This window comes from Pagrus pagrus, assembly GCF_965226575.1.
Source record: "Pagrus pagrus genome assembly, chromosome: 10".
Taxonomy (NCBI): domain Eukaryota; kingdom Metazoa; phylum Chordata; class Actinopteri; order Spariformes; family Sparidae; genus Pagrus; species Pagrus pagrus.
The window spans coordinates 25,255,066-25,271,154 of NC_140194.1; the positions used below are offsets into that span (position 1 = coordinate 25,255,066).

Sequence of the window (16,089 nt, forward strand, 5' to 3'; positions counted from 1 at the left end):
CCACAGTTCACCTGGGAGAGTTATTATGCTGTGTGCATCCTGTCACCCAGGTAACAACGCACTGGTGATGAGAAGCAGCCGGAGCAAAACAATGCAGATACAGTATATCTCACCATGACAACCAAAGATTAATGAAACAAAGTGCCACAATTTATGTATGCCTGACATAAGCCAAAATGAGGAGGACTGTGCTATCAGTAGGCGATACTAAAAATAGAGACTTAAGTGATCAGAACAGGAAATAAAAAACAGATTAGGGAGGGAGAATGAGGGTGAGTGTGGGCATGTGGGTAGAACAAATAGTAGTCTGATCTTGCGTCTCGCCTCTAAACATACCTCAGGTTGGACCCTCCTGTTCCTGCCCCAGCAGCAGCCATGGAGGAGGCTAAAACCACAGCAGGTGGGTGAGGTCCCGTCTTCCCACATAGCACATTTCCCCCATGCTTCCACGACCACACCCTGAAGCCCACCTCAGCCTCCAAAAACCATTTCTAGTTACTCAGCAACTCAGAGACCAGATGAGATACCCTTGGAAGCAAAATTTAGAGTGACGAGGAAGATGATGATGTTGCCAGGCCTGAACTTCCTGCTGCTTTTAGTCAAGAAACTGTACGTCAGGGTGTTGATCCTTTACTCCATTTCCAAAAATAAAATTCTTTTTACAGAGTTCAGTTGTGTTGACGTCCCATCGTCTTCTTCAGATGTGTACAAATCCTGAAAAATATGAATAGTTTCTCAAAGCAGAGCTTCTTGTGATTCCTCATAACTCTCCCCTTCACTCTGGACTGTGACTGTGACACAGTATTTTCTACCTATTTGAGACCTTGGTTCCCTTTTGTTTTCTTTCTTGTCAGATTCGTCCAAACTATTTATCTCTGCTCCAGAACACAGACAGTGTAGTGAGGCAGGCTGCAGACAGACAGCGAGAGGATGCTGTTGCTATAACTGATGAGGTAGTGCTCTCTGTCTTTGCCGCTGCCAGTGACGCATGGATGGTACCCAACAAGGGACCCATCCTGAGCCGGAGACACAACAGCAGGGGCCAGGCTCTTAGCTTCCTGTAAAAGAGGCCTCTGGGAGTGCAGGTTAGGAGAGGAGGGTGGGGTGTATAGAGAGAGAGAGAGAGAGTGAGGGGTACTCTAGATACAGATCCCATGATCCTCCCAGGTGGGCTCTTCATGGGGCTGAGGAAGTAAGCCAGGCAGGAGGAGGTGCAGCTCTAATGGGCCTCCCATGGGGTTCAACAGATGCATGAATTTTCCTCTTCTTTCTCACTTGCCACTGTATCTTGGAGAAAAAAGCCAGTAAGGCTGTCACCGTCTTACCCCCCCTACCCCATCTCTTCTATGGTTCTCCACCTGCTTTGCTTCTTCCACAAACCTATGCGGGTCAGCAACAGTCTTGCTGACAAATAGTGCATAGGTGAAAGCTTATCCCAACACGCCCTGGCTGCCCCTGGCCTCCTGCCTGATGCACACAGCAACAGGGAACTGCAGAGTCCACAGCAGGACGGGACACAGACTGAGTATGGGCTTCCTGGCAGCAGGTAGTCATGAGGGAACGAAGTGTTGTAATAATCTCTCTGTTATTATTCATTGTTGATAATTAAAGAGATAGTCAACCCAAATTCAAAAATATACATTTTTCCTCTTACCTGTGGTGCTATTCATCCATCTAGACTGTTTTGGTGCGAGTTGCCAAGTTTACAAAGATGTTGACCATAGAGATGTCTTTATTTTCTTGAATATAATAGAAGTAGATGGCCCCTGGTCCATGGTGCTCAAACAAATACATTTAGTGGCAAAAAATACATTGGAAAAACTCAACAGTAATGTCTCTTGCCAAGAAATCATGATCCAGTCTCTCCACCAAACTACACTGTATCACCATGTAGAAGGAAACGTGCACGAACTCATGGATTGGAGGCTCTTGCTTATGATGTAAACATTAATGTAACACTGTTTCTGTGTTCAACGGATCTTTTGTATACAAAGTCATGGTTTATTTAACAATTAGTCAGATGTAATGTAACATCAAACAAGACCCGGCTTCGTGAGCTTAGTAAGTTGGCCTCTTGTCCATAAGTAGATGCACACTTCCTTCTGTGCGGTGATAGATAAAGAAAATACTACTTCCTACATAAAACTTCTCACAATAAGGTCTGTGGATTATCTTGAGTAACTGGGTCATGATTTTTGGAAAGAAACATTGCTGTTGAGTTTTTCGGATGGGTGCGCCATCTTGTTCCATTATATTTGAGAGGCAGACATCTCTGCGGACGATATCTTCAAACCTTGGCAACTCATGCCAAATCAATCTAGATGGATAAATAGCACTGCAGAGAAGAGGCAAAAAAAATGTAATTTAAATTTTAGATTTTTTAAATTGTGAGGTGAAGTGTCACTTTAAATGATTTACTGGTGACAAGAAACTATTCAAGTACCATCTCTCCCTTTAACCTCATTAGGAAGGTTACAGTGCAGCGTTTCATTACCAGCCGACAGTGCTCACTTTATGCTTGTGTGTGTGTGTGTGTGTGTGTGTGTGTGTGTGTGTGTGTGTCATCATGGCAAAATATGATCATTGAGAGACCTTTAGAACTAACACAGAAACAATTTTGAGTATTTTGCCAGGTGTTAATATGCCTGTATGTCTGTGGCACAGTGTGACACAGTCACTTTACAGGTGTACAGTTGAGATCAAAATGGAGGCCCAGTTTGTGGACTGATTTTTATAACATGATAGCATCACAACCGCTTAAGATACAGTCACAACCATCACCAGTGTGTAGTTGAGATAAAAATGAAGGTAGAATTCATAGATAAGTGTAGTCTCACAATATTTTTTGAGATTTTGGATAATCATCACTAAGTTCAGAAAATGACATCACTTTACTGAAATGCTGTCTTGAAAACCTGGTAACACTTATGCCCTATCACCACATAATGATATCCAAAATCTAATAAGATAAATCGTCTTATATCACTATAACTAAATATATTGTATATATTGCCCAGCCACAGCGAACATCTTGGCAGATGTTGGTGTGATTCCAGCGCTAATGCTCTTTCATGCATTCAAAAGGACACTTCCTCTAAGTGACAAAAAGTATCTTTGCTCACACGTGTTCTGCTCCTCAACCAAAAATAAAATCTGTAAATCACCTTTTTTTGTTGACAGGAAACGTGTTGCTATTTCTGTAGCATGAAGCACCAGGCGACTGTATTTCATTACTGCCCCGTCAACCAGTCTTGACGCTTATATGACAGAGTGGTAGCTGCTGGAGCTCTTTTCTTCCTACACATCTTTTGGTTTTTCATTTACAATATTAAATCCATGGCTCTGAACCCTACTACAACAGGGTCCTTTGACAGACTGTTGGGCCTCAGCATACCCACATCTATTAACCACCTTGCCAGATCTAGATAGAGTGAACAGCAGGTGCTTTGACAGGCTACACCAGACCAGATCAGACACAGTCAAAGCAAGGCCAAATGACCTCCGCTTAGAGGGCCATAACCCGGTGCCATACATTCTGTTGGGCGCTGGCTAATCGCTGCCAGGTGCCAGACGAGGCAAACTGAAGCCAGGTGAGCTGCCAACCAAAACAGACAGTGACAGAGTCTCTTTCCATTTGGCAGAGAGGAGTGTGGGTAGTCTGACCTGGCTGGCAGGTGGACTGCCACATCTACAGTTTTAGACGCACAGCAGGCTTCTCAGTGACAGCATGTCACCATGTGAGATATGGGTCGAGTTCACAAGTTGACACAAGCGCACACTCTTAGACACACTCACAGACATATGGGCAATTATAGGCTCAGTTGTGACTTACACGTGGCATGTTAATGGCAAAAGAAAATGATCAGCGAAGAAGAGCACATTGAGAGTTTGTGGCCATGTGTCAGCTATTTATGAATGGAAATTCAGACTAAATTCAGGCCAAGACTCAAAGTAACACTTACCTTCAACCACATATGACTTTGCACCTCATGTAAATACTGTAAATATCTAACTTATTTTATCTTGTCTATTTTATTCTATCTATATTTGATTCGCATTAATCTTTTCCAAGTACTAACTTGTTTTAACATGCTTACTTTTTGTGTCTGTGTACTTAACGTGCTAACTTGTTTGTGTCTGTGTACAACTACTCCACGTGCCTTAAATTGCCCCCCCGGGGACAAATACAGTTTTTTGAATTGAATTGAATTGAAAGTCACGGTTAAGGTCAATTCTCTGTCCGTATAACCAATTGTGGAAATGGATATTCATTCCAAATCTGAAACCATTGCTATAAATAGGTTCTTATCTGAGTTTCCATCCCCCTGGGGTTCATATTTGCACAGGAGGGACTGACTCAACTAGAAGTACTGTAACCATCAGAGCAGATGAAAAACAAGCACACAGATAGTGTATTAAAGGTGTTACTGGTAACATTCAGCCACTAAATGGCATGGTCCTTCTCCCCCTTCCATTGAGTTACAATGCACAATCTAACATTAGTTAATGTTGCTAATGCTAGCTAACATTAACGTTGCTAACATTCGGGAGCGCAGAGTCCATACTGTAAAACATTGTTCAATTTTTTTCTCCACAACTGGCAACTAATAAGACTATTGATGCTGATGGATCACAGACACCATGTGATGCAGCTGCTGGCTGACAAACCTTGTTAGAAGCTGGAACCACTTGTCAGAATTCTTACACAGAGATAAACAAAACAATCATTTTGGACCTGACAAACATTTTAAAATTTTTAATTTGTAATCATAATAATGTTTAAGAGGAAAAGAGATATTTTTATTTACACTTCTCTACGAGCTCTGTAGATGTACTTTCTAAAAAAAATTTAAAAAAAATCTACATAACAATGTCATTAATATGACCTTTAAAAGAACATCCGATGAGCTATTATTATTGCAAAGTAATTACAATCAGGTAACATTCTGAATGGTTGCCTGATTGTCCTCATTCTGAATCAAGTGAATGAGTGTGTCTTTGGTGGAGTAAATCTGTGTGTGTGTGTGTGTGTGTGTGTGTGTGTGTGTATGTGAGTGAATGAAGTGGACACAGCTGAAAATTAAGTGGGGCTCAGGCCAAGCCAAATCTCATTAGCCATGTGGAGAGGCTCACTCCACTGTGGTGAAGACAGCCAGATAAAAAAACAAACTCCTTAATTCACCCTGTGTCCAGTGACACAAGCCAGTGTCTGATTGTGGTGAAGCACTGTCAAGGTCTAATCGGTCTCCTTCTTTGAACTATATGTTTGCTGCTGGCCTCGGTCAGGAACATTCTGTACTGCTGTAACATATAAATACACAGGGTGGGGTACACAGTGATATGCACATGTAGCTACTGATGAGAGGATGACAGCAAGTTGTTGTGTATGATGACAGATCCTGTAACTGAAAGGAAATGGTGACTCGCTCAACCTCTTGTAAATGACTGTGGCAATAAATAGTGCGAATCATTGAAGGCATAGATAGCAAACAATCCTTTATAAAATCATATAATCAGCCCCCTATAGTTATTTCAAACCATACCTACTAGATATCAAGTAGGGCTGGGCTATTTGATTGAAACAATTAGTCGTTTGATCTGTTATGGAAATTATCTTTAGCTGCAGCTTTAATCATTATAATATTAATAGTATATTCATCTAAGATTGATGTATCTTGATATATATCTCAATATGGCAAATGCATGCAAATCACATAATCATTAAACTCATGTTCAAGCAATAAACTGTTCGGCTCACTGATTTTAATCATAATTACATTATGATTCTGCTGAAAATCAATAAATAATAATGAATCATGTCTTTGTCTTTATCTGATTTATCATTATGTTTGTGTTCAGAGTCTCTGTGCACACTGACAAGGATACATTTTCCTCATATTTCATAACCACTCATGTGTATTTGTTGGTGTTTGTGTGGGTGGATTAATAGAGGTGGAGGTGGAGGTTGACCCAGTACTTCATATTTGTGTCAACTGTGCCAGCCCATCAAGACCACCTACATACACAGAGTACATGTAATCCTCTCGTGCTCCATAAGACATGACACATAATTTCATATACTGTAATAACCCAAAACAGACACCCTAACCCTTCCTGTCTGTCTACTTTATCAGACAGAGACCCAGACTGTCACAAAAATTGCCAGAATTGGGCCACAGGTCACGTTCCCTGGCCTCCCTGGTATTATAAACAATAGTGTTTTTCCATGGACCCAACTGTGCGTCTGAAAAATTAATCCCTCACTGTTGAGTCTAGTGTAAAGTACAGACCTTTTAGCTAATCCTGTGCCCCAGTGCAAACACAACCTGATGAAGTCCTCATATTTTCTTGTCATCGAGTGCGGTATCACCCAAAACAAATACCTTTCACACAGACACAGTTATAGACTAGTGCTCAAAGACGTCATTACTCAGGAAACTCTATTCCTACTCTATTCTCGCCTTGCAAGGCAGCTGGATTCGCAAGATCACGTTAATGTGATCTTGATAACCCATCTTGCCAGGCCTCAAGCTATGCACTAGTGGTCTAACATCAGTGTTGTAGTCAAACCAGCTCAACCAAGACCAGAGTGTATTGACAAGACCAAGTGAAGACTAAGACCAGTGCAAGTCCTGAGCTGCATGACAAGCTAATGCTAAAATGCGAGACATGCTAGTGTGTGAGCGTGGGCATATGGTTTAGATGTGACGGGCAGTCAACTGTTTGTTTGAAAACAACAATGGTAGTTCCTTAAGAGGTTAGCATAGCAGCTATAACATGAGTTATATCAGAACTGGCTAGTATACCTTATTTAGCTAAGTGCTCAATGGAAAATATGTTTTCACTCCTCTTTCGACTGGCTTCAGTCAGAGTTTGATTTACAAACTGGCTCTGCTGGTGGTAAAGATCTCCTACTGCTGATCTGATTGGCTGAAGTTAGCCATGACAGACTGTTTGTCCAAAAACCTGCCAAGTATTTTTTGTAAGCGCATGCCCTTTTCCAAAAACTTTCCAGATTGCTCCATGTAACAAACCATCTGGAGCATCAGGTTATATTTTTCCATCTCTCCTCGCATCTGTTATTGCTTTGTATTGCAGCCATGGTGAGAGGGACAGCCTTCAAAGAAACATGACACCTGCAAAACTTTCACTGATACAGCAGAATTTTTTTCCTTTTTGCAAGCAATTCTCTGCAAAACTTTCAATTTCTATTTCCAATACTATGGCATAACTTTCTGTATATATGACCCTGGCATTAAAGTTAGAGATTACAATGTCAAGTAAGAGAATGGCACTACAATGTTAGTCTCAGACAGAATGACTGTTATCACAAAAAAGTCCTTACTTTTTAAAACTTTCTAGTAAAGAAACACAGGGACCTAAATATTTGAAGAAGACATGAAATTCTTACTTTCATTAGTTCCATCAACGCCTGATCGCGACAAAAGCATAGACATGTAGGTCACAAACGTAGGCATAGAAGTTCACTGATGTCCTTGCCAGTTTTAGAGATGTAGACATTGTTGGATTCCCATTTTTTTATATACATTCAGATGTTCTGTTCAAATCCAAAGAAAACAATATTGAGGAATACTCAACACTCAACAGCTGCTCCCAATACAACCTCTACTTCAAACACTGCAGTCTTTCCTATTGAGAGCAATATATTCCGCTCCCCAAATCCTTGGAAGTCTTACCTCATTAATCATTCTTTCATCCAAGATCTGCTGCTTCCCGTCCCTGGGATGAGACCCGACCCAGGGCCCCATGTCTGGCTCCACTCGCCCCCACAGGACGTCACAGTTATTTCGATATAGCTGATCGGATGAAATAATTGGCCCGCTTGCGAGACAGCTGAGGCAGGTATGGAGTAAAAATTTGCACAGGTGCATGTGTGTGCGTGTGTAAGTTTATATCCATAATCAAAATGTGTGTGTCAAAGGTTTCGGTGCTAAATATTCTTACAACACTGCAGGCTTTAGCCCGTATCATGTTTAGTGCAGGTGTTGACCTGAATGCCCCAGACTCTGCCCTGCCAGCGCTGAGAACCTGAGGATGGAGGAGAGGCACTCGTGCAGCCAGGCCTGTGTGAGTGATGATGGCCTGGCATCTGTGGCAGCTCTGGGGCCCCACACCTTGTCCTCACATGGCTCTGACATTTCTACCAATGAACCAAAATCTCTAGTTCAAGTCACAGTATTCATTTTCCACCTTAAGCTTTCCTAGAATATACCCCACTCTCTTTTCACTCATTTCAAATCTTCCTGCCATTGCTTAAACCAGCTAAGTTATGGCTTATTCCATCACTGCCTGTATCCCAGCACCCTGCCCTTCTGAAACTGCGTGCCTGTCTCCTTGGTCTCACAGGGGTGATGGGCAGAGGTGAGCTTTGTCACCCTGGTAAGATGAGAGTTTTCAGCTCTTCTTTTGACCCCATAAGCACAGACTCTCCTGTCACCTTCCACAACAACTTCGCAAGGTGATCCGTCTTTGTTGCCACCTGGATACAAAAGACCCTGTGTCCGACCTAGATTGACACAGACAATACACTGCCTTCAAATAGTAACAATTAGCGCAATTTGCAGGACTTAATGTGATGACATGTGTGGCAGATTTGGACAATGAGGCCTGGAACGCTTGTTGTCTTTGGGTGCCAAATACAAGAGGCTCAAAACACAGTGGACAGATTGAGTCTGTAAAGGAGATCCTGTCTTAGATTCTGATGCCTTCATTATCCAAGGCTCAGGTGTAATCTACTGCACTGGCAGCTGCTACAGGTACATACTGACACACCCTGGCCCAATCACCAAAATAGATATTGGCAATAAATATTCCTGCAAACCACAGATATGTTGAAACTTTACATTTATTTATGTTGCAACTTCTTTAGGTTCTTAGGTTCAATTTTATGTTGTGGCAATGCTGTGCTTAAGATCTGTTTAAGTTTAGGCACAAAATACACTTGGTTAGGATTAGGAAAGGCTAATTTTTTGGCAAAAAATACCTGTCACCACAAACATGGCTGGGAATTGTCCCAGATTCACACCTAGAAATGTTAAAATGTAGTCTTGAAATGCAGCCACTGAAGCCACCGCCATACCCTCCACCTCAGTTAAATATAGTATAAGATGCTGAAATGGGTCGCCAAATATACTTGTGTCCCCAAGTAAAGTATATGTGGGGGAAACACTGTTATACATTTAATAGGCTACATACGCATAGGAGACAGTCAAGGTTCATGATGCCCTGCACTGCAGGTGACCAGGTGCCTGTGGGCACCTCGCTGGCGACCGCCGCTATGACACTTACAAATGTGAATGTATCAGTGGTGTGCTGAAATGTTAACTGCCAGCCTTTTATCCTTTTATCTGTAGCATATCTAAAAATGCTACAGATGTGTTATTACAGGGCTAATTTTATTAGTACTACTGTTGTTGTTAATATTACTTATGAGCTTGGTTGCAGCATTAGAAATGATATATATAATATAAATAATATTTGCAAACTGACTCCAAGATAAAAAAGAGCCATTAAATCATGTGTTATGATTATTAACATGTATGAGGGATTCACTGAGTCTGACAACATTATATAACAATATTTTAGATAAGACTCACAAATTATTACACAACACTCTTGCTGAGCCTATGGAGATGGAAGGAGAGGGTGCGATGGGGGAGGACGTTGGCATACCCTGTTTAGCAGCTCTGTATTGCATGACTCACTGTTAAAGGAAAACAGACACTTCATGCAACCAAGCCAGGCACTCATTAACAAAAACTCCCTGGGTGGCTGTTTACCCAGCATTTCTTTGTGAATCCAATTAATGTTTATCAGAGTTGGGGAGTGTCTCGGTCCAGCTTTCCGCTCTGGAGTAACGCCACAACACTGTCCTCGCCCTGAAAACCAGCTGTGAAATCATGGAAGCACAAGTAGGCTCAGCCTTGGACCAGTAGGAGGGAAAACAGTCATCCACAGCACAGAGGATGCTGCTATGCCTGGGTCTATTATGGTGCAGAAGCATGGACATTCACATGTTGCGAAGCAAGGTCCATGTGAAGGCCCTGACAACAAGCCTTAGGCCTTCTGTTGGTACACATGAGTGATTGCAAGCGTGGACAATACTTAAACTGCACACATGACAGCACAATATTGCACACATGCAGAAGTAGCAGTAAGCAGAGCAGTGATTAAAAAGGACTGCAACCAAGCTTATAATGGTTGTAAAATAATTTAAACGCAGCCTCTGATTAACCGTAAAGTGGCAGTGTGAACCCTGTGCTCAGTGACACTGATATCAGCGTGTAATTCAGTGGAGGTGAGCTCTCTCTCTCTCTGTAAATGACCGGCTTTAATTCGGGGGGTCCGGTGTCAACGAGGGACAAAGCTGTGATGAGAAACCCTATCAGGGGCAGGGTTCATCAGAATAATGGGGAGGCACGCTCCCTATTCCACAGTCTGTGGGGGTGAAGGCTGGGCCAGGTGCACGGATCTGCCCTGATAAACAATACTCTAAAGCAGGTCATGAAGTGCACAAAAAATAATCCAGGTCGGGATCTGACAGAGTGCAAAGACTCTGTTTATAGATTGGGTTGCACAGAAACAACTGCATTGATCAATTGATCCTTTATCAGTTAAAGGGTAAATCCAACATCTTTGTATATTAAAGTGTGTTTACAGGTCTTGGGGAGTACAACTGAATATGTGGAAAAAGTAGTATAAAGCCTTTGGTGGCTCCTGAGGAAGCTGCATGTAATCTGATAAATTGCCTCCAGTGATGACACTCAGTGGCTAAGATGTATTGTGGGTGTGGGTGGATGTCAAAACTGTTATTTCTTCACATTCTGTTGATAATTGTAGTAAATCTTTCAATGTTTTCAACTTAAATTCTTACAAATTGCACTTTGAAGGCAAAAACAGTTTCTCGGGTTACAGCCTCTCCAATGAGAGTAACATCAAAGCCATTAGCAGTTTGTCTCTGTTTTACAGCAACCTACAACTATAGCATGCTCAGACTTGCAAATAGTAGTCTATCTCTTCTGGCTCCTCACGTTATTAACGGAGAACACCAACTTCTGCCCTCCAATAGGCCCTTTTCATGGTAGACATTTTGACTTGTCATAGCAAGAAAAGCACAGGTGGCATTTACACCTTTAATGAAGGCTGCGTTCTATTACGGTGAAATTGTTCCAGTGCTCTAGCATTGTGCATGCTCACTCACTGACAGGCCTATTGGGATACTTCATAGAATGAAGCCATTGTTAACGTTATTGGTCACACCTGTGCTTTTCCTGCTTTGAAGTCACAATGTCTGCAGTGAAAATGGTCTATAGGCGGTTTAGAGTCCCTCCATTTAAATGCAACTGGCTGAATAATTCTTTTATACATCAGTCTTTCCCGTTGCTAAACCAAAATCAGTGTGCTGCTGCCTAACATCTGAATCTGGGGATATTATGTGATGTGTTTTATGGTCATGGATGTTTGATGTCCTTTGTACGGCGAGGAATATGTGTCATATGTGTAGCCATATGTCTCACCTGTGAGTAAAGCTCTTGAACAGAACTGCTTCAGGATGCAAAGTTAATTTTAGTGAAAAATGACAATAAAGTTGTATATTAAAATTGTGTATTGAATATCTTTGGGTTTTGGATTGTTGATTGTAGCCTGCTCCCACTCACTTTTGAAGTTCAAAACTTTCACAACCCCGGAAATTACAATATTCTTAAATCCATGCACATAAAGTGTAATCCCACATAAAGGCTCTGATACATCAGATCTGCAGACTTTCAGTATTAATATTTTTGGCAGAGACCTTTATGATTAGTTTTCAGCGAGTGGACAAATGCCCAAAATAAGTTGTGTAAGTCCATGCACGACTTATTTATTGGAAGGATCTGACAGAACTTTCTGATGTAAGAAGCCTTGATGCAAAGGTGCACTTCAGGAGTGACTCATCTTGTGTCAAAGCTGCAAACATGAAAACAGGCTGCTTCCTACAGTCTCAAGGCCATTCAGGGGGATATGGTGCATCGGCTGAGAGCAGCTGCTTGCGTCTGTATTTTGTAATGACGCAAATGCTCTCCGTTGATATCCTAACGGAGAAAATCTTTTGAACTGACACCCTGAGCGTGGAGTCCACTCACAGCGAGAACCCTAACAGCTTCAAACGATGCCTCAGATTCTGCTCTTTCCAGTTTCTCACTGATGTTCAAAGATTTTCAGCTTTCTCATCTTGAGTGTCTCTGGGCTTGACAACTTGTTGGAAGCGCCATTGCTAATTAATACAAATATGTATGTGAGGGGGTGCTAAGATGAAAGCAAATAAAATGACCATGATGGGATTAAGCATTAAAGAGTTCGGCCTCAAGAATGCAAATAAAACACAACAACAAAGTCTGAGTTTGGTTTCTATAATTTACTGACAATGATTATTGTTGCGTGTTATCCTCATTTGTTGGTCATGAAATCCCCACTTCCTTCCCTCCCAAACACACCTGCACACACAAAAGGCAGCCATTCATTCATTTCTATTATCCGAATGTGGTGTCGTTCATGTCCCATATTCGTATCTACATTGTGTTTCCTCCCTATTCATCTATATCCTCATCAAACTGTCTCTGTTATGAATAAACCCTGAGTCCAGGTAGCTTTCAGGGAGACGAACATCTGTGTCCTTCACAGAGTTTCACATCAAAGGGATTCAGTCCTTCCTGCTCCACTGCCTCATGGCAAAGACGTCCAAACTGTATTAAAAGTGGAATAAAGTGTTCTATAGGAGCTCAGCGAGGGAGGTTTGAGGAAGACTAATCCCTCCACGCAGGGACAGAGGGGTTGCCTCAGTCCACTGCTGTGCAAACGTGCCCTTGTGGGGCAGAGCTGGAAGTTGTGGAACTTTCCAGGAAGAGGAGATGACGGACTTAACTCAGGTGTACAGTATGTGGCCTTATAATGGCTTGGGGGTTGCATAGTTTTGCTCTCCCAACGTTTGCAAATAGGAGAAGGGCACCTCCTCTCGCGGACGTGCAGGCCAGGAACATCACAAGGCAGAGCATGTCCCTAATAAATCACTTCTGCTGAGTGCACACAATCTCCTAAATAACATTTATTTGATGGCCTGCGGAACGACACAGGGTGTAGGGTTGCTTGGAGGCAAACAAAAACATAGCCACAACTATGACTTAAAGTGATATACTGAAGCAGTCAGGCTGACAAGTTAAGAAAACAACTTAAATATTGACACATGATACCCCCCTTACCTTAATCAGTAGCGGAAAGATGCCTTTTCTCTCCTTTAACAGCTTATCCAGCTTATTTCTGGTGCCGTTCCTGTCCAAAAGGGAAAATCTGAGTTTAATGTGACTGCACACATATGCATGGAAACTATTCTTTAATGATGCCAAAGGCTCAAAAATAAATCTCTCGCACAAAGCAGCTAATGTCGCCCTTGACCTTGAGGCAAATTAGAAACCACATTGTTTAGATGTCATGAATTTGTGAGCTGTTTTTCTCTTATAGACAGTCACAGCTGTAAGACGATGAGGAGCAGTAACCATTGGATAAACTACACTGACACCTTCTGGGCACCTGTTTGGTTTGTCTTATATCAAACACACTGAGGAGGACCGCCTGTGTTCATAGAGGTTTCAAGTCTGTAAAGATAGTTTCCGGTGCTAATAAGCTAACTAATAGGGTGTCCGTATGGTAAATAACCTATGTTAGCTAGCAAAACAATTTTTTTAAATGATGTCTGAATAAAAATAAACACATTTATCACACTGACTTCGGCTAATTCAGAGAAAGTGTGTGCAACAAATATTAAGTAGGTAAACAGTGAGTTTAAAACTCAAACTCATAGAAACATACCGTGCTAACCTTTTCTCTGAAGATCTGCTCGGCGCGCTCATGTTGTCATCAATGAACTGGGTGACGGTGATGAGGCGGTCACGCGCCACATGCCCAGCGGTTAGTTCGTAGGCTCCGACCCGGTGACGACACACAGCTGACGGTCTGTGTGATGCTGAGCGGCTGAAGCGACAACACAGTGGCTGTTACAGTCAACACACTGACTGAGTGCGCACTGACGGTCTGATTCTCCCTCTTTTCTGACGCAGCTTTTAGGCAGGTGCGTGCGCGCGTGTTAGAGAGAGAGAGAGAGAGAGAGAGGGGGGAGTCAGAGAGAGTCAGTGGGAGAGAGAGAGAGAGAGAGAGAGGGGGGACAAAGGGGGAGAGAAGCAGACACCCACTGAGCTATACATTTTCCTCTCACTGCAGGTCATGGTGAGGCTAACACATCATCTCCTGGCTGGAGGAAGTTTACACCAGCAATGCAAACTTTAAGATTTAAACTATACAAAGATAATGTGTATTTTGGAAAAGTTAAAGGTGCACTATGTAGTTTTTAATCAGAAGGGAAGGATCTTCAGAGAGAGCCCAAGTCACGCCCCTTTCCGTTGGACCCCATGGGACCTTAAACTTTGTATTGAATCGAGGTTTTTGTATTGATCCCACCTGAATTGTGCCATGAACTGCACGTGTGATGTTGGTCAATTTAAAAGATCATTTTTCAAGTAAAGAAAGTCACATCCATCTGTTATCTGAACCCGCTTATCCTTTTTAGGGTCACTGGGGGGCTTGGGGCGACCCCAGCTGACATTGGGCGACGGCGGGGTACACCCTGGATAAGTCACCAGGTCATCACAGGGCTGACATATAGGGACAAACAACTGTTCACGCTCACAAATCACACCTATGGACGATTTAGAGTAATTGATTAACCTAACATTTGCATGTCTCTGATTTGTGGCGAAAAAGCAGAGGATGGGATGTGAAAGCACTCAGTCAAACACCTGTAATGGATACAGTGTGAATCTTTAATGAGGGATTCGTCTCTGTATTGTGAAATAAAACTCTGCTTTCATCCTCCAATACTCCAGACAGAGCTCTGCTAATGACTCAGAGGAGACTACATACTGAAACTGACACTGTCCAGGTAAACTACTAAATGACGCAGAATACAACATAGACCATAGTTAAACATTTGACCTTAATAGGCTTGCCAAATTTGATCATGATGTGTCTGTCCAAAGCTTGATGAGCGTAAACAAACACCTGCTCTCCTCACTGTCACTGATGGAAAAACTCATTTGGTTGAGCAAAACCTGCACGATACACCTGATGCTTGGATGTGATGACTTTTGGCATGAGGATTTATATGATACACGGTGCAGTTTTATACATGAATTAATAATGTGGGTTGGGTTTTTTTTGTCATGCACCACACCTGACGTCAGGCAATCAGACAACAAAGGCCATTGTATCAAAATATGTTCCTTTTTTTAAGCATTAAATATAGATTGTTTTTAAAGATATCTGCTTTACACAATAAATAATAAATACTACTGGCTTCGTATGATATGTTTTTGGAATGCAATTTTTATATAATAAGAAAAGGAAAAAAACACCATGGATTTAAAGAGTCATTCTTAAACCTTTTTGTGCTAATTTCTCTGCGGTGACATGACAGAAAAATTAAACCATTTGTCATTTTGCTGAGGGTATCCTGAAACCGTCAGAAAGACTCTCTGAGGTCTTGAGGCCTCGTTTTGCAAGCTGCTGAAACTTAACACAGCATTCATCTGATATTTGTGTCATCTGCACTGCTAAAGAATAATTCAAAAATAGGGCAGGAAAACTCTCAAAACACTTTACTCGACGTGAAGAGAAATCTGTGGTGATGCCATTGCACTTGCATCATCATCTTCATGTTATTTTACCATATAACTTCAACTCAGTCCTGAATCTTGAAATTAGTTGCAGACAAAAAAGAAAAACTCACATAGAATTCAACAATGTGGTTTATTTAGAATAAACAAGGCAACATTACAGCACCAGTCAGAAAGCAACATTCAGACATCACTTCTGCACATAGAGAATGGTTCCAGCTTCAGTTTTGCACCTTCAGCTTATTATGTGACCAGCTTATTCTTCTGTTATTATAGGCAGCAATGAACCCTAGCACCATTTGAACTGTTGAACATTTGACTGAAGCTAGGCAAGTTTGAGAATAGCACAGAAGGTCTTTTCACCAGT

General features: G+C 41.9%; 1 protein-coding gene across 2 annotated transcripts in view; it reads right to left on the reverse strand.

The window, feature by feature from the left end:
- dyrk4 (dual-specificity tyrosine-(Y)-phosphorylation regulated kinase 4) overlaps positions 1 to 14,065 on the reverse strand; it is a 32,398-nt gene extending 18,333 nt beyond the window's left edge. The window contains exons 1-2 of one of the 2 annotated variants that reach the window (XM_084365122.1): positions 13,873 to 14,065; positions 13,257 to 13,326 (exon numbers count right to left, since the gene is read on the reverse strand). In XM_084365122.1, the coding sequence (XP_084221248.1) occupies positions 13,257 to 13,326; positions 13,873 to 13,904 (102 nt within the window). In that variant the 5' untranslated portion in view covers positions 13,905 to 14,065. Of the gene's footprint in view, positions 1 to 13,256; positions 13,327 to 13,863 lie in introns of both variants that reach the window. The other variant, XM_084365121.1, reaches the window with a different exon arrangement.
- Positions 14,066 to 16,089: the final 2,024 nt, after the last annotated feature.